General features: G+C 53.2%; 1 protein-coding gene across 4 annotated transcripts in view; it reads right to left on the reverse strand.

Moving 5' to 3' along the window:
- Nucleotides 1-22818, reverse strand: part of FCGBP (Fc gamma binding protein) — a 106377-nt gene that overhangs the window by 32451 nt on the left and 51108 nt on the right. For 3 of the 4 annotated variants that reach the window (XM_063600264.1, XM_055103614.2, XM_055103615.2), the window contains 10 exons: nt 21249-21390; nt 17498-17835; nt 15624-16197; nt 14615-15231; nt 13307-13850; nt 11115-11707; nt 6503-7097; nt 6185-6384; nt 3826-3967; nt 75-412 (listed from right to left, as the gene is read on the reverse strand). In XM_063600264.1, coding sequence (XP_063456334.1) covers nt 75-412; nt 3826-3967; nt 6185-6384; nt 6503-7097; nt 11115-11707; nt 13307-13850; nt 14615-15231; nt 15624-16197; nt 17498-17835; nt 21249-21390 — 4083 coding nt within the window. The remainder of the gene's footprint in view (nt 1-74; nt 413-3825; nt 3968-6184; nt 6385-6502; nt 7098-11114; nt 11708-13306; nt 13851-14614; nt 15232-15623; nt 16198-17497; nt 17836-21248; nt 21391-22818) is intronic. The other variant, XM_063600265.1, reaches the window with a different exon arrangement.

The raw sequence follows: 22818 nt of genomic DNA on the forward strand, positions 1-22818 counted from the left end.
GAGCTGCTAACTGTGGTCGTCAGGATCCCTCCTGCCCTCCTGGGGACCTCAGGGGACCATCCTGCCACACATACCCGGACTTTGCCGATCTCGTCCTTGTGGATGGAGATGTTGGTGCCGAGGGCAGCCACGGTGACGACTCTCACGTAGGACACAGCAGGGTTGCCCCGGTTCTCGTTCTTGGTGGTGACGGTGAAGGGTGTCAGGCCCTGGGTGCTGACCCCCGGGCAGCCAGTTGTTGCCAGCACATAGTTACAGGTGCCCTGGAAGTCAAACTTCCGGCCATCGAAGGAGTGGTAGTGTGGGTCGCCCCACAGCCAGCACGTGGCCTCATAGTTGGGCAGGCACACGCCCTGGCCACCCTGCTCCTTGCATGTCTCCTGTGGCCGGCATGTCACGCCATGGCACGGGTCTGGGGACAGAAGAGGGAGGAGGACCTTGAGGGGCTGCCCATTGTAAAGCATGGCCGCTCCCTCCACATCTACCCCAGTCTGTGCCAGGGATCTGAGGGTTACTGCAGGCAAGACCACATTCCAGAGTCCTCATGTCTAGCACCCATTTCCTATAGTTTGCTTTTATATTTTCTTTTGTTTTGTTGTTTTTTTGAGATGGAGTCTTTCTCTGTCACCCAGGCTGGAGAGCAATGGTGCAATCTCGGCTCACTGCAACCTCTGCCTCCTGGGCTCCAGTGATTCTCCTGACTCAGCCTCCTGAGTGGCTGGGATTATAGGTGCCCACCAGCATGCTTGGCTGATTTTTGTATTTTTAGTAGAGACAGGGTTTCACCATGTTGGCCAGGCTGGTCTCGGGCTCCTGACGTCAAGTGATCAGCCAACCTTGGCCTCCCAGAGTGTTGGGATTACAGGCATGAGCCATCATGCCCAGCCTGCTATTTTCAAGACCAGCTCCTGGGAGTCCCACACATCTGACACTGAGGCCCCATGGTGGACTGTGTCTAAGTTTCGGCTGTCAAAGGTCCCATACCTGAGACCTGGGCCCCAGAGGTCTGTACAGCCAAGACCCAGTACCTAGAGTTCCCCTGCCTCTGAGACTGAGGCCCTGCCATTTGCTGTGTGAGACTGAGATCCTGGAGTCCACGCACTTAAGACCAAGGCAAAGACCAAGGCTCTGGGTCTGTTTAAGGTGCACTTTCCATGGTGCCCTTGCTTGAGATTTCACCCTGTTCTTGTATTTTAAGTTTTATAGGAACCTCACCCTCTTCACTTACATAGGCTATGGCTGCTTTCACACCACAGTGGGAGAGTGAGTAGTTGTGATCCAGAAGGTATAGCCTGCAAGCTTAAACATTTACCATCTAGCCCTTTAGAGAAAAGGTGCACTTGACCCCAGTTGAGATCTGTGCTCCAGGCATCCTTGTGTCTGCGATGCCAGCCCTGAGAGCATTCATGTCTGAGACACCAGCCCCAGGGTTCTCTGTGTTCAAGACCTGGGCCCCAGGCCAGGTGTGGTGGCTCAGGCCTGTAATCCCAGCACTTTAAGAGGCTGAGGTGGGAGGATCGCTTGAGCCCTGGAGTTTGAGATCAGCCTGGGCAACATAGTAAGACCCCATATCTACAGAAAGATTAATAAATTAGCCAGGCATGGTGGTGTGTGCCTGTAGTCCCCCACTAGTCGGGAGGCTGAGGCGGGAGGATTGTTTGAGCCCAGGAAATCGAGGCTGCAGTAAGCTACACTACACTCTAGCCTGGGCCACAGAGTGAGACCTTAGCTCAAAAAAAAAAAAAAAAAAGATCTAGGTCTCAGGGTCCCCCATGCCTGAGACCTCAGCCCCCTGGACGTCTCCACATTTGAGAAATTGGTCTCCAATTTCTCTAGGTCCTGGAGGCCTCTGTGCCCAAGACTAGGGCCCTGGGGTGATCTTCTGGCAAGAGCCCAGCGCCAGGGTCTCAGCAGGATTTGAAATGTTTGAGACCCTAACTAGCTAAGTCTCATGGGCTGGGCTCCCTCAGTGCAAGACTCCATCCCTGAGGGTTGCTGTATTCAAGACAGTACCCTTGAGCGTGTCTCACTGCTGAGGCCCTGTCCTGGAGGGTTTCTGTGTCCGAGACCCTGTTCGTACAGTTACTACATCTGTGACCCCAGCTTGCGGAACCCCTGTGTGGGAGAGGCCAGCCTTCAAACATCTCCTTCCTCCTGTGTCCATTATCTATGTACCGCCTCTCAGCTTCAAATACACCCACGGAGTTAAGCTTTGTCAACAGAGGGCGCTGGAGAGTCACTGCAGGAGGGAGGGGCTCCTGGTCTGGCTTCTAGCCAGTTTGGTCCTTCCAGCTCTGGCCAGGGTGCGGGGCCACATTCAGCGAGTGCCACTGGCCGCAGCTGGCTTCCCAGTGAGGGGTTCCCTTCTTGCCAAGTCCAGCCTGCAGAAACCTCTGTGCCACCCAGTGGGCTACAGCTGCAGTGAGACTGGACTCAGCCTTGGGGCTGATTCTCCCCTCCTTGAAGAGGAGGGGCCAATTTCTCCCTTCCATGAGGCTTTCACCTTAGCCCTAGAGTGGGGGCTACTTCCTGTGTATGCTTTGGTGGTATTCTTTAGTGCTCTCTTTACCGTTTCTTATTTCTGTTTATTTGTTTGTTTGTAAAGAGACAAGGTCTTGCTGTCTTGCCCAGGCTGGAGAGCAGTGGTGCAATCATATAGCTCACTGCAGCCTCGAAATCCTGGGGTCAACTGATCCTCCTACCTCAGCATCCTAAATAGCTGGGACCACAGGCACGCATCACCACACCTGGCTAATTTTCAATTTTTTGTGGAGACAGGGGTCTCGCTATGTTGCCCAGGCTGGTCTCGAACTCCTGGCCTCAAGTGATCCTCCCAAAGTTCTGGGTGTGTGAGCCATGGCACCAGACCCTCTTTACCCTTAATAGTTAATCTCCTATTAATAAGTAAATGATTCTTTAATTAAACTTTCCTCATTCAAATGGCCGTACGCTTTCTGTCTCTCGACTAGATGCTAAGTGATATACCCCCCATTCCTGGGAGTCCCCATTATCCTGCTCATCAGCCCTGAGAGTCTTAGCCCCCACTCCTTGGTGCTGGAGCTCCCATTCTCTTATCCTTAGGGGGAGGAGAGTTCTCTGCTTTTCACCCTAAGAAATGAGCCCTGGGAGTGGCTGTGTCCCAGATTTAGTCTGGGGGATTCCCACATCAGAGACTATACCCCTAGAAATCCTGATCTTCCAGTTAAGAGGGGTCCCCATATCCAATGTCCTGCCTTGGTGAGGTCTCCGTGCGTGAGACTCAGAACTCTGCTCTCTGTCCCTACCCCTGGGATCCCAGTCTCTCCCCTGCCCTTTGGTGCTGGTGTCTGAACCCCAAGCCCAATCCCACACATCAGTGTTCCGCTCACGATGGCCCCCTAGGCTGCTGCTCTTGTATTCTAAAGTCTTACAGGAGCCTGACCTCTTCACTTACATAGTCTACGGCTGCTTTCATGCCACAGTGGCAGAGTGAGTAGCTGGAACGAGAACCTAGAGCCTGCGAGCTTAAACATTTACCATGTAGCACATTAGAGCAAAGGCGCGCCTGTCCCTGCCTTATACCGAGGGTCTCTGACATCCACTCTGAGAAAACTACCTCTGAGGGTCCCCACAGCCTGGATTTTCCCTAAGGGTCCCTACCTCCCAAAGTAGGTGGCCCTGGCCCTGTGAAACCCGGTCTAGGGTTCCCCAGGTCTGCAACCTCAATCATTAGTCCTGTGCGCCTCCCACCATGGACACCCCAGTTACACTGCCCTCAGCCCCAGAGTCCCCATCCTCCATCCCTAGTCCCATCAGCCCCAGTCCCAGCCCAGCCCAGCCCAGCACCTTTGTTGACGCAGCTCAGGATGCCTCCGGAGGGCTGGCACACCTGTCCCGGCTTGCAGCTGTGTTCCTGGCACACCACGACTTTACCCGCATGGCATGTGCACTGCTGCCGACAGTTGTCAATGAGGACTGTCTGCTCCGGCTGTGGGGAGAGAGGGAACGGCCATCAGGGACACCACGGGTGGGAGCCGACTCACATCTCTGGTGTTCTGGGCACAGAGGGGTTTGGCAGACATCACAGACAAGGGACATCTCTTAGCAGGATGGCCCCTTGTCTGTGAAGCTGAGGCACAGCATGGCTTTGGGGCCATCATTCATTGGTTCATTCACTTTTCTTCATTTACTCATTCATTCCAAAATATCCACTCAACGTCTGCTGTAGGAGAAATGGTGTGACACGGTAACTAAGGGCAGATCGCCTGGGCTTGAAGCCCGTTTGTGCTGTTTCCAAACTGTGTGACTCTGGGCAGTTACTTCACCTCTTTATGGCTCAGTTTCATGATCTGCAGATTGCAGATGATAGTAGCGCCTGCCTTTGGAAATATAACTGAGTTATATTCAGATAATAACCAAGTTATATTCAGATAATAACCAAGTTATATTCAGACATGTAAAATTCAGATAAAATGAAAAGGGTAGGCCGGGCGCGGTGGCTCATGCTTGTAATCCCAGCACTTTGGGAAGCCGAGGCGGGTGGATCACGAGGTCAGAAGATTGAGACCATCCTGGCTAACACGGTGAAACCCCGTCTCTACTAAAAATACAAAAAATTAGTCGGGCGTGGTGGCGGGCGCCTATAGTCCCAGCTACTCCGGAGGCTGAGGCAGGAGAATGGTGTGAACGCGGGAGGTGGAGCTCGCAGTGAGGCAAAACTGCACCACTGCACTCCAGCCTGAGTGACAGAGCGAGACTCCATCTCAAAGAAAAAAAAAAAAAACAGAAAAGGGTTTCCTTTAAAACATTCAGATAGGAGAGGTACGTGGGGTAGACATCAAACAAGATCCGGAGAACGTGGCTTATTTTTGAAGCTAAGTGATGGGTAAGTACATGGACAGTCATTCCACTTTTCTCTTGATTTTTGCAGGTTTGAACGTTTTCAGAATAAAAAGTTTTTAGATATGTAATGCATATATAAAAATATGCACACATAGCACTTAAAACGGTACCAGATACATAGTAAGCACTATCTACACATTTTCTGTTATTATTAATATTATTTATGTGAGAAGAACAACAGAGAGAGGGTTCCACCCCTAGGAGAGCTCACAGTCCTGCAAGGGAGACGGACATTAGACAAACATGCTCCAGTCAAAGAAAAAGGACCAACAGGGACAGAGTGGGAGAGGGAAGTAGAGGGTGTTAGCAGCTGGTATAACACATGAAAATCTTGTCTTTGTGGTCAGAAAGGCTCCCTTTGTCCAGACCTGGAAGGCAAAGCCACACTTGACCTGGGGAGTCAGGGGAGGGTTTAAAGCTTCAGAGCCCGTGGTCATATTTAGAAAGCTCTTTATCACTGCCACGTGGAGGGTGGACCAGAGGGAGCAGAGGTAGGAGCTGGGAGGGACCCAGGTGGGAGAGGACCAGCTGGACCAAGGGAGGGCCATGGGGACAGGGAAAGGAGTGGATACAAGAGACATTGAAGAGAATGAGTGGACTAGCTGTGGTGGCTCACACCAGTAATGCTCGCACTTTGGGAGGCCAAGGCAGGAGGATCACTTGAAGTCAGGAGTTCGAGAGCAGCCTGGCCAATATGACAAAACTCCACCTCTACCAAAATACAAAAAATTAGCCGGGCATGGTGCCACGTGCCTGTACTCCTAGCTACTCGGGAGGCTGAGACAAGAGAATTGCTTCAACCTGGGATGCTGAGGTTGCAGTGAGCTTGAACCCGAGAGGCGGAGGTTGCACTCCAGCCTGGTCAACAGAGCAAGACTATATCTTAAAAAAAAAAAAAAAAAAACAGGCTCAGTGGGTCAGGCCTGGTGGCTCATGCCATTAATCCCAGCACTTTGGGTGGCCAAGGCGGGAGGATGGCTTGAGGCCTGGAGTTCACGACCAGCCTGAGCAACATAGTGAGACGCCCCCATCTCTATGTGTCCACAGGAAAATTAAAAATTCGCTGGGCTTGGTGGTGCACGCCTATAGTCCCAGGTACTTGGGAGGTGAGGTGAAGGATTGCTTGAGCCAAGGAATTTGGGGCTGCAGTGAACTATGATGGTACCACTGCACTCCAGCCTGGGTGACAAGAGTGAGACCCTGACTCTAAAAGAAATAAATAAGAGGCCAAGTAGGCTGTGGGGCTGATGAGCAGAGTGAGGGGTGAGGCCCCATATTCTGCCCCAGATGACTAGGTTCCTACCTCAAAGTAGACACCATTGTGGTAGCAGCCACATTGCTGGATGGGCACGCAGGCTTGGCCGTTGTAGAGGAAGCCGGAGTCACACTGGCAGCCCTCAGCACACCCATCTGGGCACTGCAGAGGGGCACTGAGAGCCGAGCAGCCCAGGGAGCAGGTGTCTGCACAGAGCTCGTAGTGACTGTTCAGAGGGCACTCCATGGCTGCAAAGAGGGGGTGCCGATCAGAGCCCTGGGGAGGGAGGGGCTGCAAGGCCCAGGGTCTACCCCTTCTGTGCCTCAAGCTCTCCCCTCCCTGCCCCTCCGGCTCTCCCTCACTCACGACAGAAAGTTTCATTCCTCCAGGGCTCCACGTGGCCTCCAGCCGCCTGGCAAGCACTCACGTAGGCATGGATGTTGCTGCAGAGAATGCTCAGGTTCCCACCACCCAGGCAGAGATCAAAGACGCAATCTTCCAAGGGACCCTGGGGATCCACCAGCTTGTGGCAGGAGGACAGTGGCCCTGTGGGGCTGGAGAGGAGCCCACAGAACTCCTCCTTCTGATACTTCTTCTCCAGCTCGGGAGGACACTCGCTGCTGGAGTTGCAGCCCTCGCTCCCCGGCGGGCAAGGGGTGGGTGGCAGGCAGGGAGAGTCGGGCACCACCTCCTCCCAGGAGTTGCCGAACTCATTGGCGTTGCCTGCCTGCGAGCCATTGGGCTTCTGGAAGTCATCCTTGGGGTCGCCGTTGTAGTTCCCACACAGGCCACACATCTGCTGGTAGTAGTTTCCGGGGACGGTGACCCGCACATAGTACACAAGGTCGTAGGCCACACGCAGGCCGAAGTCGGTCTCAATCACAACATCTGAACCATGCTGGGAGGCACGGATCTGGCCGTTGGCCAGCACCACGGGCAGCTTCATGTCCACACCGTTCATCTGGGAGGCAAGAGAGGCAGGCCACGCTTCAGAAAGTAGACTTTGAGTTGGGGTGGGACCCTAGTTCAAGCCCATGCCTGATGTTGAAGATCTGTGTGACCACACCTCTCAGGGCTTCACTTTTTGTATCTCTAAAGTTGGTAGAATAATAGGGCCTGATAGTGGATTGAATGGTGGTCCATAAAAGACATATTCACCCAGAATCCCGTAACGTGAGCTTACTTGGAATAAAGTTCTTTGCAGATGTAATCAGGGTAATAATCTCAACATGAGATTATCCTGGATTAAACTGGGCCCTAACTCCAATGACAAGTGTCCTTATAAGAGCCAGAAAGAAAAAGACAAAGAGACATACAGAAAAGGCCACATGAAGATGAAGGCAGGGATTAGAATGGTGTTGTCACAAGCCCACAGAACCTGGAGTCTGCAGAGCTGGGAAGGGAAAGGAAGATCCCCCAACCAGTGTCTTTGGAGGGGGTGCGGCCCTGCCGACACCTTGATGTTGAACTTCTGGCACCCAGGACTGTGGAACATACATTTCTATTGTTTTAAGCCACCAAGCTCGTGGTAATTTGTTATGGCAGCCATGGGAAACAAATACAGGTCTCGATGAAGTAACAAGCCTCCAGCTATCCTTTGTTTACCACTTGCTGCAGTCATTAATAAGCAATGATCGCCCCCAGAGCCACTTGCCCGAGTTCAAACAGTTTCCCCCTTACCCTCTTTGTGACCTTGGGCAAGTGAGTCACCTCTCCCTGTTTCTGTTTCCTCATCTATCAGGCGGGAATAAGGTGTTTGCCCCACAGAACTGTTGTCAGGATCAGATAAATTAATATTCGTAAAGTGCTGAGAAACGTGGCTGGCATAGCATGCATGCTTCAGGAGCATTTGCTGTTATTAGCAGCTATGAATGGAGGTTTTTCTTTTGAAGAGTAAACAGACACCACAGGTTTTTGCTTTAAAGCATCAGTGAGTGGAAAGTTAGGCTAAATTCTCGGGGAAATGAACTTAAACCTATGAGCTGAGGACCAGTGGTTTCAGTTTAAGGTTAATAGGCACCAACAAAGCCTTGTAAATCCACCCGTGGGCTGGGCACAGTGGCTCATGTCTATAATCCCAGCACTTTGAGAGGCCAAGGCGGGAAGATCACTTGAGCCCAGGAGTTCAAGGTCAGCCTAAGCAATATATCGAGATCCTGTCTCTACAAAATAAAAAAGAAAACAAATTAACTGGGCATGGTGGTACATGCCTGTAGTCCCAGCCACTCAGGAGGCTGAAGTGGTAGGATTGCTTGAGCCCAGGAGTTCGAGGCTGCAGTGAGCTAGGATCACACCACCGCACTCCAGCCTCAGTGATAGAGCAAGACCCTGTCTCTAAAAAAATAAATAAATTAACCCCTGATTAACATGCTTGCTCACCCTTCCTTATCACAGACAGTGCACACAGGATTCTTTTGGAAATGTGAAGAATCAGAGGAGAAGGCAGGAGAAAGACATGCTCCTGGCTGAGTCTCCTAAAAAGATGGTCAACTGCCACACTTCCCAAGCAGGGCTGGGCGGTGGGTAAGGGCAACTGACTTAGCCTTGCCTCAGTTTCCTCAGCTGTAAACTGGGAGATAATAAGAGCTCCCACATTTGTAGAGAAGCTGGGGGATTCAGTAAGTATGGGGAAAAGAAAGAGAGATCAGACTGTTACTGTGTCTATGTAGAAAGAAGTAGACATAAGAAACCCCATTTTGGGGCTGGGCGCGGTGGCTCACGCCTGTAATCCCAGCACTTTGGGAGGCTGAGGCGGGCGGATCACGAGGTCAGGAGATGGCGACCATCCTGGTTAACACAGTGAAACCCCGCCTCTACTAAAAATACAAAAAAAAATTAGCCGGGCGTGGTGGCGGGCGCCTGTAGTCCCAGCTACTCGGGAGGCTGAGGCAGGAGAATGGCGTGAATCCAGGAGGATGAGCTTGCAGTGAGCCAAGATCTTGCCACTGCACTCCAGCCTGGGCGAAAGAGTGAGACTCCGTCTCAAAAAAAAAAAGAAAGAAAGAAAGAAAAAAAGAAACTCCATTTTATTCTGTACTAAGAGAAATTCTTCTGCCTTGAGATGCTGTTAATCTGTAACCCTAGCCCCAATTCTGTGCTTGCAGAGACATGTGCTGTGTTGACTCAAAGTTTAATGGATTTAGGGCTGTGCAGGATGTGCTTTGTGAAAAAAGTGCTTGAAGGCACCATGCTTGATAAAAGTCATCACCATTCTCTAATCTCGAGTACCCAGGGACACAATACACTGCAGAAGGAGGCCAGGCTGCAGGGACCTCTTCCCAGGAAAGCCAGGTATTGGAATGTCTGGGTGTAAAACCCAATTGTATGTTCTATTTACTGAGATAGGAGAAAACCGCCTTAGGGCTGGAGGTGAGACATGCTAGTGGCAATACTGCTCTTTAATGCACGGAAGATGTTTGTGTACGTGCACATCAAAGCACAGCACCTTTCGTTAAACTTATTTATGACACAGAGACCTTTGCTCACATGTTTTCCTGTTGACCCTCTCCCCACTATTACCCTACTGTTCTGCCACATCCCCCTCTCCAAGATAGTAGAGATAGTGATCAATAAATACTGAGGGAACTCAGACCAGTGCCCGCAGGGGTCCTCAAGATGCTGAGTGCAGGTCCCCTGGGCCCACTGTTCTTTCTCTCTACTTTGTCTCTGTGTCTTATTTCTTTTCTCATCCCACCTGACGAGAAACACCCACAGGTGTGGAGGGGCTGGCCCCCTTCAGTAAGAAGCAAATAACAAGAACACCAACAAATCCTATGTATTTAGGCGCTGTATGTCAGGGGCTATTCTAGGAGCTTGGGAAACATTACGGAATATATTCAATTAAGTCCTGCATGTTGGCCGGGCACAATGACTCATGCCTCTAATCGTGGCACTTTGGGAGGCTGAGGCCGGCAGATCACTGAGCTCAGGAGTTCGAGACCAGCCTGGCCAACATGGCGAAACCCCATCTCCACTAAAAATACAAAATTTTGCTGGGCGTAGTGCTGCACACTTGTAATCCCAGCTACTCTGGAGGCTGAGGCAAGAGAATCACTTGAACCTGGGAGGCAGAGGTTGCAGTGAGCCGAGATCACGCTACTGCACTGTAGTCTGGGTGACAAAGCGAGACTCTGTCTCAAAAAAAAATTAAAAAAAGTCATGCCTGTCCAGTTCACCAGATTAAGTCAGTAATTTATCAGCACCTTCACCAATACTGCCACTAGAAAAACAGCTGCGTGTCTGTGTTTCAGTGGGATCTCAGGGGAAACCCCTCCACTGTAACTCAGATGCCAGTCTCCACATGAGACCAAATCTTCTCGGTAAGAAAAGCACTGCAGAGCAGCACGGGGTTCAAGCTCCACCTTTGCTGGGGGACTATGGGCCAGTGATGGGCCATCCCACTCTGAAAAATAAAGCAAGTCATAGTGCCTGCAGCCCCTGTTGCAAGCATACAGACACCATGGACATGAAGTGCCTGGCAGCCAAAAGGTGTGCAGTCAGCTGTATAGAAACTATAGCTGCTGTTGTTGTTGTTAAGGGGGTGAGAGTGTCACCCACAGATTGTCCTCTGTCCATGAAGCTTCTCCAGCTTTGCACTTTCGCAACCTCTGATGGCACCACATCCTGCCAATGAGTGGCAGACTAGGGAGGTGAATAGGGCAGAATCCAGGATTGAGGTAGGGAGAGGATGGAGTGGGAGAGAGGAAAGGGTGGGAGAGATGTGGAGAGAAAAGTCAATGCATGGAGGTGAAGTGAGGGTGGAGACTGAGGGACAGAGATGGGGGAGCAGCTCCCAAGTGCCTGATGACACCTCCCTCATTGGCTTCCCACTCCGGGTTCTGACTGGCATCTTCTGTTCTCAGGGACCCCAGGCCTCGCACATGCACTCTCATCTCTGTGCCCCCAACTCCTGGGCTGAGCGCTGCCTGTGCCCCACCCACCCACAGGCCCCTCGCCCCTGCTCCCCATCCGCTCTCACCGTGACCTTCCACTGCCTCTGCTCCAGCCGCAGGGTGAAGTTTGCCACCTGGACCGTGATCACCCTGGTCACACTGACTCGCCCATTACCCCAGGCCACGTTCTCCTGCAGGACGGCAAACCGATGTAGGCCAGGTCGGGTGCCGCAGGTCTGAGCCAGCACATACACGCAAGTGCCCATGAAGTCGAAGCGGCGGCCATCGAAGGTGGTGTAGTGGGGATCTCCCGACGCCTGGCAGGTGGTAGAGCCCATGGCCACGCAGCCCAAGCTGCCACCGGATGGCCGGCAGGTCTCATGCGGGCCGCAGCTGGAGGGCTCACAGGACACCTCACCGCCCTCCTGGCAGTGGCAAAGGGAATCACACCCAGGGCCAGGGTAGAAAGTCTGGCCCAGTGGGTAGTAGCGGTCATCGTGGAGGCAGCCACACTGGCCCACAGGTACACACGTGTCACCACTGAGCACGAAGCCAGCATCGCAGACACAGCCTTCACGGCAGGCCGACTCACAGCCCTTGGGTGACGACAGGCTCGGGCAGCTCACGGGGCAGGAGTCACCACAGAGCTCGTAGTGGCTGTGGGCAGGGCACTGGAAGGCTGTGGGGACAAGGTGGGCGTGAGCCACGTAGGTGTTTGAGTCAGGGTCTGGGGAGGCCCTGAGTGGGAAAACTGCTCACGTCAACTTGGGCGTCTCTGGGTATGCACATGTGATCCAGGACATCTAACTGGGGGACTCAGCGTGGGACCTGGAATGGGAGGGGACATGCCCAGGACTCTCTGACCAAATATTTCTTAAGATCAAATGACTCTGCTTGCCTGAATTTTTTTTTTTTTTTTTTTGAGACAGGCTCTCACTCTATCTCACCCAGGCTAGAGTGCAGAGGCGCAATCACAGCTCGCTGCAGCCTCCACCTAAACCTCAAGCAATCCTCTGGCCTCAGCCTCCTGATTAGCTGGGACTGCAGGTGTGAGCCACCACATCTGGCTGATTTATTATTATTTTTTGTAGAGATGGGGTCTTACTATGTAAGCCAGGCTTACCTGGGTGAAATGGATCACTTATATCTATTCGGGGTATGCAAGATCAGAACTGACTATGGGTATCTCAGGGTGTGAAAGTGACTGGGGTATGGGGCCACATGTATCTCAGGGTATGACTCTGTCTGAGGGCACCCAGCTGTGGGTATCTGATATGGAGCATCTCCCAGAGTTCTTCTGACATGGTCTGTCTAAGGGTGTGCCTGGGTGAAGCTGGCAGGATACCTGTGACCAGGAGACCTGCCTGAAGGGAACAGCCTAGGACTATCTAACTATGCATCTGTGTGGATCTGCCCAGGGCTATGTCAGGATCCTGATTCTTTCTGAGTGTATCTGACCAGTTAGTATAAAATTTAAGCAGATACCACTGAAGGTATGTGAGTAATTCTATGGGACTAGGTGTATTTCAGTGTGTGCAACAGACCTGGGCCCTCTGACCAGCTGAAACTCACTAGGTCTTCCTAACCAGGGGTACTCTGCTATGTGACAGAGGCAGGGTCAGCCATCTCAATCTACATGCCTTGGATATCTGAGAGCATGGATCACCAATCCCCAAGAGTGTCCTGGACCCTGGGTTTCAGTCTAGGTGTTTCTGACTAGGTGTTTCTTTTCTTTCTTTTTTTCCTTTTTCTTTGTTTGTTTGTTTGTTTGTTTGTTTTTGAGATGGAGTCTCTATCGCCCAGGCTGAAGGGCAGTGGCACCATCTTGGCTCATTGCAACCTCTGCCTCCTGGGTTCCAGTGATTCTCCTACCTCAGCCTCCCGATTAGATGAGATTACAGGCGCCCACCACCACACCAGGATAATTTTTGTAGTTTTAGTAGAGGTGGGGTTTCACCATGTTGGCCGGGCTAGTCTCGACCTCGTGACCTCAGGTGATCCACCCGCCTACGCCTCCCAAAGTGCTGGGATTACAGGCGTGAGCCACCGCGCCCACACTCTGACTAGGTGTTTCTAACTGACTCTCTCTCACTGCAGTACCTGACTTGGGGCATTTCAGTGTGTGAGTGCCAAGGTGTTTCCTGACAGGAGATACCGAGCTCAGAGGAAGGAAGGTGGCCCCTGAGCCCCATGGAGGAGGAAGGGGCTGCTGTCCTACAGTCCTGGGAAGGGCAGGGAGAGACCCTACTATGGGGACCATGCATGGAGCAGTACTCACGACAGAAGTCCGGCCGCCTCCACTCGCCGAGCTGGGCCCCAGCGGCCTGACAGGCTGCCACGTAGGCGGCCACTGCAGGACAGAGGCCTCCAGGATGGCCCTGAACTTGGCAGGCGTCCAGCAAGCAGCCCTGGAAGTACTGCGCGGGCGGCACAAGGCCGTGGCAGGGCGCCAGCGGGCCGTCGGTGGCGGAGATCACGCCGCACGCGTCCGGGCCGCCGAAGGACTCCTGCTGCTCTGGGGTGCACGGCGACGGGCATGGCTTGGACACACATTCTCCGCAGCCCTGGGCGCCGCCCACCTGCCATCCGGCGGGCTTCCCGCCCACAGCCTTCAGGTCGTCTGCGGGGTCCTGGTTGTAGTTCCCGCATAAGCCACAGAGAGAGCCCGCGTACGCCGCTGGCACGCGCAGGCGCACGAAGCTGTCCCCATCGAAAGCCAGCGAGAGCCCTGAGGTTGTGGTCACCACCACGTCGGCGCCGCTCAGGTGTGCGTGCAGGAGCGAGTCCACCTGGAAGGGCAGAGCGACGAACACGCCGTCCACCTGCGGGCAGGGGGGGAGCGGTGAACGGAGCAAACACGGGTTTGAATCCTGGCCCCACTACCTACTAGCTGTGGGACCCAGAGCATGTCACCTCCCGCTGAAAATAATAACCAGCATCTATAGGCCGGGCCTGGTGGCAAAGCCTGCAATCCCAGTACTTTGGAAGGACGAGATGGGAGGATCGCTTGACGCCGGAAGTTCAGATCAGCCTGGGCAACATAGTGAGACCCCCATCTCTACAAAAAAATGAAAAATTAGCCAGTGTGGTGGCGTGTGCCTTTAGTCACAGATACTCGGGAGGCGGAGGCCAAGGCAGGAGGATGGATTGAGCCCAGGAGTTCCAGGCTACAGTGAGCCCTAATCCTGTCACTGCACTCCAGCCTGGGCAACAGAGTCAGGCTAAGAAAAGAAAGAAAGAAAGAAAGGAAGGAAGGAAGGAAGGAAGGAAGGAAGGAAGGAACGAAGGAAGGAACGAAGGAAGGAAGGAAAAGAAAAACAAAGAGCCTCTATTGGCTCATGTCACTGACTCCTCATCCTTCTCAAAAACAGGTACTTTTCTTAGACCAGTTTACAGAGGAATACACTAGGCTCAGAGAGGAAGAAGCCGCTGTGCCAAGCCATCAGGCTCCTAGGCCTACACTCTGACCCTTCCATCATGCCCCAGCTAAGCTGTGAAAGGTGCCCAGGGGAATGGTGAAGCCCTTATCATCTCAGGCAACCCCAGAGCTGGCACTTGCTCCTGACTGGCCCACAGCCCTCCTCACCTGTAACTTCTGGGGCCAGCGGGCACTCAGTATCAGGCTGTGGTTGTAGATTTGCAGGGTGACACTGCGGGTGTAGCTGACAGCCTGGCTGCCCCGGTGCTCATTGGCTACAGTGACAGTGAAGTTCTCAGTCCCCAAGGGTGGTCCGTGGCAGGGTGCACTCAGCAGGTACTCGCAGGTGCCTTGGAAATCAAATCGGTGCCCATCCAGAGTGACGTAATGGGGGTCACCCCACGCCTGGCACTCAGCTGTGCTGATAGGCTGGCAGCCGTGCTGGCCGGATGGCAGGAGGCCACACACTTCACCCAGCCCACAGCTGGCAGGTGTGCAGACCAGCGAGCCACCCCCAGGCCCGCAGCGACACCGCTGGGAGCAGGTGCCATCAGCCCAAAACTCACTGCCCGCCTCGTGGTAGGTGCCATTGGCCCAGCAGCCGCAGCCGTTGTTGAGGGAAACACAGCGGTCAGCACTTAACACGAAACCCGCGTCGCACTGGCAGCCCTCCACACAGGGGCCCTCGCATACGGCTGGGGTCGTAAGGGGTGCAGGGGATGGACAGCTGGCCGGGCAGGGTGGGCCACAGACCTCATAGTGGCTGTTTTCTGGGCAGGTGATCTCTGTGGGCAGATGAAGGAGCAGGAAGGAGAGAAACAGAGAGAAGGGTGTTAGGGGTGGGGTACCAGGACAGGGTGTGAGGAGACAGAGGGAGACACTAGGGAGCAGACAGAGAAAGGGGGAGACAGAAAACAAGACACAGAGAGAGGACACAGAGAAAGAAATGGGAGAAAGCGAGACACCAGGAGACCCAAGCAGAAACTGAGGGAGCTAGAGAATGAGAAACAGACAGATAGAGACAAGCAAAGCGAGGCCCAGAGATAAGCACCAAGAGACAGAGAGACAAACAGAGAGAAAAGAAAACAGAGACCCAGAAGGACCAGAGTGAAACCAAACCAGCCCTAAAGAGACGGGACCCCGCCCCCCGCCCCGCCTCTGCTCCCCCAACACTCACCACAGCCGACCTGTGCCCGCCAGTCTTCGATGACAATCCCAGCGGCCTGGCAGGCGGCCACGTAGGAAGCCAGAGCCTTGCAAAGAATGTCATGGTCCCCACCACCCATGCAGACGTCCAGAACACAGCCCTTGAAGAAGCTCTCAGGTGGCACATGAGCATGGCAGGTGGTGAAGGGGCCCCCTGTGCCGGGGGCCAGGGGTCCGCAGAAGCCAGGGCCCTCGTACTGCTCCAACCGGTCCTCAGGGCACGTTGGGCAGGACCCCCGACATTCATCCCAACACAGTGGGTCCCAGCCTGGGGCTCGCCAGCTGCCGCCCCAGATGGGTATGGAGGGAGCCAGTGTGCCATTAGGGAAGACCTGGTCATTGTTGGGGTTGCGGTCCATGTTACCGCAGAGCCCGCACACTGCGCCATGATAGCTGCTGGGCAGCGTCACGTCTACCCGCCAGTTCCAGTCATAGCTCACTTGCAGTCCAAAGTCAGCCACCAGCAGTGCCTTCGATGCACCCTGGGTCACTGAAATCCGCCCGTCGGCCACGGAGACAGGCAAGGCTGTGAGCACACCGTTCACCTGGGGGAAGGAGGGAAGGCAAACGGGTCACTGGAGGTTTTACGGCCCCAGCTCTGGCCCTCTGCCTCCCTCTCTCTCATCCCACCGGGGGCTGGGAGAGGCCAAGGCCTTTCTCCGATAGTTGGATTGTCATCTGACACACTGTGGACAGTTGTTCTAGCCCAGGTCTTGGGGAATGAAACCTCACTTTACTTTTTCTAGATCTTCTCCCTTGATCTCTATCTCCCTCCTCTGTCTCTCTGTCTCTCTGTGTCTCTCTCCCTCTGTCTTCACCTAAGACTATATCACTTGGTCTTCTCTCTCTCTCTCTCTTTCTGTCTCTCTGTCTATCTCTCCCTCCTCTTCCCTTTCTCCCTCCTACCCTCATTCTCTGTGTGTCTCTTCTACTCACTCACTATCATTTATCCAGTGCCTACTCTGCTCCATCCCTCATTTTCTCTCTGTGAGCTACCATTAAGCTCCATCTCCATTTCCCTGGGCAGAAAGGATAGCCCATCTGTCTCCTCGGATCTCCCTACATATCTCCCTATATTTCTTTTCTTTTTTTTTTTTTTTGAGACAGATCCTCGCTCTGTCACCCAGGCTGCAGTACAGTGTGGAAATCTTGGCTCTTGTAACCTCCGCCTCCCAGGTTCAAGTGATTCTCCTGCCTCAGTTTCCAGAGTAGCTGGGAATACAGTAGCACCACCACACCCAGCTAATTTTTGTATTTTTAGTAGAGATGGGGGTGTCACCATATCGGCCAGGCTGGTCTCGAACTACTAATCTCAGGTGATCCACCCGCCTCAGCCTCCCAGAGTGCTGGGATTACAGGCGTAAGCCACCGCACCTGGCCCGATCTCCCTGTATTTCTCTCCGTGTCCTGGTCTCTGGGCCTCTCACTTGTTCCCTCACAGACACTCAAACGACTGTTCACCTGGACTAGACTCTGAGCTCAGCATGTGACATGCACCGCCTTGCTGTGGGGGAGGCCCTGATATGATGCCCACTTCACAGATGAGGAAACTGAGGCCTACCAAGTGAACTGCCCAGCATCACATAGCTCATAAGGAGGAGAGGCTGGATTGAAACCCAGGTCTATAAAAAAGGCAAATGCTGAGGTCCATGTTAAAGCCCTTTGCAAGGGGCTAGGCTCATTTAATTCCCAGTAACAGGGTGATATTTTTGCTGCAATTATTCTTTTTGTTGACAGTTTGTTTCAGGCCCAGGTGAAGACAAAGAGCCTTGAGCTGCTAACTGTGGTCGTCAGGATCCCTCCTGCCCTCCTGGGGACCTCAGGGGACCATCCTGCCACACATACCCGGACTTTGCCGATCTCGTCCTTGTGGATGGAGATGTTGGTGCCGAGGGCAGCCACGGTGACGACTCTCACGTAGGACACAGCAGGGTTGCCCCGGTTCTCGTTCTTGGTGGTGACGGTGAAGGGTGTCAGGCCCTGGGTGCTGACCCCCGGGCAGCCAGTTGTTGCCAGCACATAGTTACAGGTGCCCTGGAAGTCAAACTTCCGGCCATCGAAGGAGTGGTAGTGTGGGTCGCCCCACAGCCAGCACGTGGCCTCATAGTTGGGCAGGCACACGCCCTGGCCACCCTGCTCCTTGCATGTCTCCTGTGGCCGGCATGTCACGCCATGGCACGGGTCTGGGGACAGAAGAGGGAGGAGGACCTTGAGGGGCTGCCCATTGTAAAGCATGGCCGCTCCCTCCACATCTACCCCAGTCTGTGCCAGGGATCTGAGGGTTACTGCAGGCAAGACCACATTCCAGAGTCCTCATGTCTAGCACCCATTTCCTATAGTTTGCTTTTATATTTTCTTTTGTTTTGTTGTTTTTTTGAGATGGAGTCTTTCTCTGTCACCCAGGCTGGAGAGCAATGGTGCAATCTCGGCTCACTGCAACCTCTGCCTCCTGGGCTCCAGTGATTCTCCTGACTCAGCCTCCTGAGTGGCTGGGATTATAGGTGCCCACCAGCATGCTTGGCTGATTTTTGTATTTTTAGTAGAGACAGGGTTTCACCATGTTGGCCAGGCTGGTCTCGGGCTCCTGACGTCAAGTGATCAGCCAACCTTGGCCTCCCAGAGTGTTGGGATTACAGGCATGAGCCATCATGCCCAGCCTGCTATTTTCAAGACCAGCTCCTGGGAGTCCCACACATCTGACACTGAGGCCCCATGGTGGACTGTGTCTAAGTTTCGGCTGTCAAAGGTCCCATACCTGAGACCTGGGCCCCAGAGGTCTGTACAGCCAAGACCCAGTACCTAGAGTTCCCCTGCCTCTGAGACTGAGGCCCTGCCATTTGCTGTGTGAGACTGAGATCCTGGAGTCCACGCACTTAAGACCAAGGCAAAGACCAAGGCTCTGGGTCTGTTTAAGGTGCACTTTCCATGGTGCCCTTGCTTGAGATTTCACCCTGTTCTTGTATTTTAAGTTTTATAGGAACCTCACCCTCTTCACTTACATAGGCTATGGCTGCTTTCACACCACAGTGGGAGAGTGAGTAGTTGTGATCCAGAAGGTATAGCCTGCAAGCTTAAACATTTACCATCTAGCCCTTTAGAGAAAAGGTGCACTTGACCCCAGTTGAGATCTGTGCTCCAGGCATCCTTGTGTCTGCGATGCCAGCCCTGAGAGCATTCATGTCTGAGACACCAGCCCCAGGGTTCTCTGTGTTCAAGACCTGGGCCCCAGGCCAGGTGTGGTGGCTCAGGCCTGTAATCCCAGCACTTTAAGAGGCTGAGGTGGGAGGATCGCTTGAGCCCTGGAGTTTGAGATCAGCCTGGGCAACATAGTAAGACCCCATATCTACAGAAAGATTAATAAATTAGCCAGGCATGGTGGTGTGTGCCTGTAGTCCCCCACTAGTCGGGAGGCTGAGGCGGGAGGATTGTTTGAGCCCAGGAAATCGAGGCTGCAGTAAGCTACACTACACTCTAGCCTGGGCCACAGAGTGAGACCTTAGCTCAAAAAAAAAAAAAAAAAAGATCTAGGTCTCAGGGTCCCCCATGCCTGAGACCTCAGCCCCCTGGACGTCTCCACATTTGAGAAATTGGTCTCCAATTTCTCTAGGTCCTGGAGGCCTCTGTGCCCAAGACTAGGGCCCTGGGGTGATCTTCTGGCAAGAGCCCAGCGCCAGGGTCTCAGCAGGATTTGAAATGTTTGAGACCCTAACTAGCTAAGTCTCATGGGCTGGGCTCCCTCAGTGCAAGACTCCATCCCTGAGGGTTGCTGTATTCAAGACAGTACCCTTGAGCGTGTCTCACTGCTGAGGCCCTGTCCTGGAGGGTTTCTGTGTCCGAGACCCTGTTCGTACAGTTACTACATCTGTGACCCCAGCTTGCGGAACCCCTGTGTGGGAGAGGCCAGCCTTCAAACATCTCCTTCCTCCTGTGTCCATTATCTATGTACCGCCTCTCAGCTTCAAATACACCCACGGAGTTAAGCTTTGTCAACAGAGGGCGCTGGAGAGTCACTGCAGGAGGGAGGGGCTCCTGGTCTGGCTTCTAGCCAGTTTGGTCCTTCCAGCTCTGGCCAGGGTGCGGGGCCACATTCAGCGAGTGCCACTGGCCGCAGCTGGCTTCCCAGTGAGGGGTTCCCTTCTTGCCAAGTCCAGCCTGCAGAAACCTCTGTGCCACCCAGTGGGCTACAGCTGCAGTGAGACTGGACTCAGCCTTGGGGCTGATTCTCCCCTCCTTGAAGAGGAGGGGCCAATTTCTCCCTTCCATGAGGCTTTCACCTTAGCCCTAGAGTGGGGGCTACTTCCTGTGTATGCTTTGGTGGTATTCTTTAGTGCTCTCTTTACCGTTTCTTATTTCTGTTTATTTGTTTGTTTGTAAAGAGACAAGGTCTTGCTGTCTTGCCCAGGCTGGAGAGCAGTGGTGCAATCATGTAGCTCACTGCAGCCTCGAAATCCTGGGGTCAACTGATCCTCCTACCTCAGCATCCTAAATAGCTGGGACCACAGGCACGCATCACCACACCTGGCTAATTTTCAATTTTTTGTGGAGACAGGGGTCTCGCTATGTTGCCCAGGCTGGTCTCGAACTCCTGGCCTCAAGTGATCCTCCCAAAGTTCTGGGTGTGTGAGCCATGGCACCAGACCCTCTTTACCCTTAATAGTTAATCTCCTATTAATAAGTAAATGATTCTTTAATTAAACTTTCCTCATTCAAATGGCCGTACGCTTTCTGTCTCTCGACTAGATGCTAAGTGATATACCCCCCATTCCTGGGAGTCCCCATTATCCTGCTCATCAGCCCTGAGAGTCTTAGCCCCCACTCCTTGGTGCTGGAGCTCCCATTCTCTTATCCTTAGGGGGAGGAGAGTTCTCTGCTTTTCACCCTAAGAAATGAGCCCTGGGAGTGGCTGTGTCCCAGATTTAGTCTGGGGGATTCCCACATCAGAGACTATACCCCTAGAAATCCTGATCTTCCAGTTAAGAGGGGTCCCCATATCCAATGTCCTGCCTTGGTGAGGTCTCCGTGCGTGAGACTCAGAACTCTGCTCTCTGTCCCTACCCCTGGGATCCCAGTCTCTCCCCTGCCCTTTGGTGCTGGTGTCTGAACCCCAAGCCCAATCCCACACATCAGTGTTCCGCTCACGATGGCCCCCTAGGCTGCTGCTCTTGTATTCTAAAGTCTTACAGGAGCCTGACCTCTTCACTTACATAGTCTACGGCTGCTTTCATGCCACAGTGGCAGAGTGAGTAGCTGGAACGAGAACCTAGAGCCTGCGAGCTTAAACATTTACCATGTAGCACATTAGAGCAAAGGCGCGCCTGTCCCTGCCTTATACCGAGGGTCTCTGACATCCACTCTGAGAAAACTACCTCTGAGGGTCCCCACAGCCTGGATTTTCCCTAAGGGTCCCTACCTCCCAAAGTAGGTGGCCCTGGCCCTGTGAAACCCGGTCTAGGGTTCCCCAGGTCTGCAACCTCAATCATTAGTCCTGTGCGCCTCCCACCATGGACACCCCAGTTACACTGCCCTCAGCCCCAGAGTCCCCATCCTCCATCCCTAGTCCCATCAGCCCCAGTCCCAGCCCAGCCCAGCCCAGCACCTTTGTTGACGCAGCTCAGGATGCCTCCGGAGGGCTGGCACACCTGTCCCGGCTTGCAGCTGTGTTCCTGGCACACCACGACTTTACCCGCATGGCACGTGCACTGCTGCCGACAGTTGTCAATGAGGACTGTCTGCTCCGGCTGTGGGGAGAGAGGGAACGGCCATCAGGGACACCACGGGTGGGAGCCGACTCACATCTCTGGTGTTCGGGGCACAGAGGGGTTTGGCAGACATCACAGACAAGGGACATCTCTTAGCAGGATGGCCCCTTGTCTGTGAAGCTGAGGCACAGCATGGCTTTGGGGCCATCATTCATTGGTTCATTCACTTTTCTTCATTTACTCATTCATTCCAAAATATCCACTCAACGTCTGCTGTAGGAGAAATGGTGTGACACGGTAACTAAGGGCAGATCGCCTGGGCTTGAAGCCCGTTTGTGCTGTTTCCAAACTGTGTGACTCTGGGCAGTTACTTCACCTCTTTATGGCTCAGTTTCATGATCTGCAGATTGCAGATGATAGTAGCGCCTGCCTTTGGAAATATAACTGAGTTATATTCAGATAATAACCAAGTTATATTCAGATAATAACCAAGTTATATTCAGACATGTAAAATTCAGATAAAATGAAAAGGGTAGGCCGGGCGCGGTGGCACATGCTTGTAATCCCAGCACTTTGGGAAGCCGAGGCGGGTGGATCACGAGGTCAGAAGATTGAGACCATCCTGGCTAACACGGTGAAACCCCGTCTCTACTAAAAATACAAAAAATTAGTCGGGCATGGTGGCGGGCGCCTATAGTCCCAGCTCCTCGGGAGGCTGAGGCAGGAGAATGGTGTGAACTCGGGAGGCGAAGCTTGCAGTGAGGCAAAACTGCACCACTGCACTCCAGCCTGAGTGACAGAGCGAGACTCCATCTCAAGGAAAAAAAAAAACAAAAAACAGAAAAGGGTTTCCTTTAAAACATTCAGATAGGAGAGGTACGTGGGGTAGACATCAAACAAGATCGGGAGAATATGGCTTATTTTTGAAGCTAAGTGATGGGTAAGTACATGGACAGTCATTCCACTTTTCTCTTGATTTTTGCATGTTTGAACGTTTTCAGAATAAAAAGTTTTTAGATATGTAATGCATATATAAAAATATGCACACATAGCACTTAAAACGGTACCAGATACATAGTAAGCACTATCTACACATTTTCTGTTATTATTAATATTATTTATGTGAGGAGAACAACAGAGAGAGGGTTCCACCCCAGGAGAGCTCACAGTCCCGCAAGGGAGACGGACATTAGACAAACACATGCTCCAGTCAAAGAGAAAGGACCAACGGGGACAGAGTGGGAGAGGGAAGTAGAGGGTGTTAGCAGCTGGTATAACACATGAAAATCTTGTCTTTGTGGTCAGAAAGGCTCCCTTCGTCCAGACCTGGAAGGCAAAGCCACACTTGACCTGGGGAGTCAGGGGAGGGTTTAAAGCTTCAGAGCCCGTGGTCATATTTAGAAAGTTCTTTACCACTGCCACGTGGAGGGTGGACCAGAGGGAGCAGAGGTAGGAGCTGGGAGGGAC

The sequence above is a fragment of the Pan paniscus genome, chromosome 20, assembly GCF_029289425.2.
Source record: "Pan paniscus chromosome 20, NHGRI_mPanPan1-v2.0_pri, whole genome shotgun sequence".
Taxonomy (NCBI): domain Eukaryota; kingdom Metazoa; phylum Chordata; class Mammalia; order Primates; family Hominidae; genus Pan; species Pan paniscus.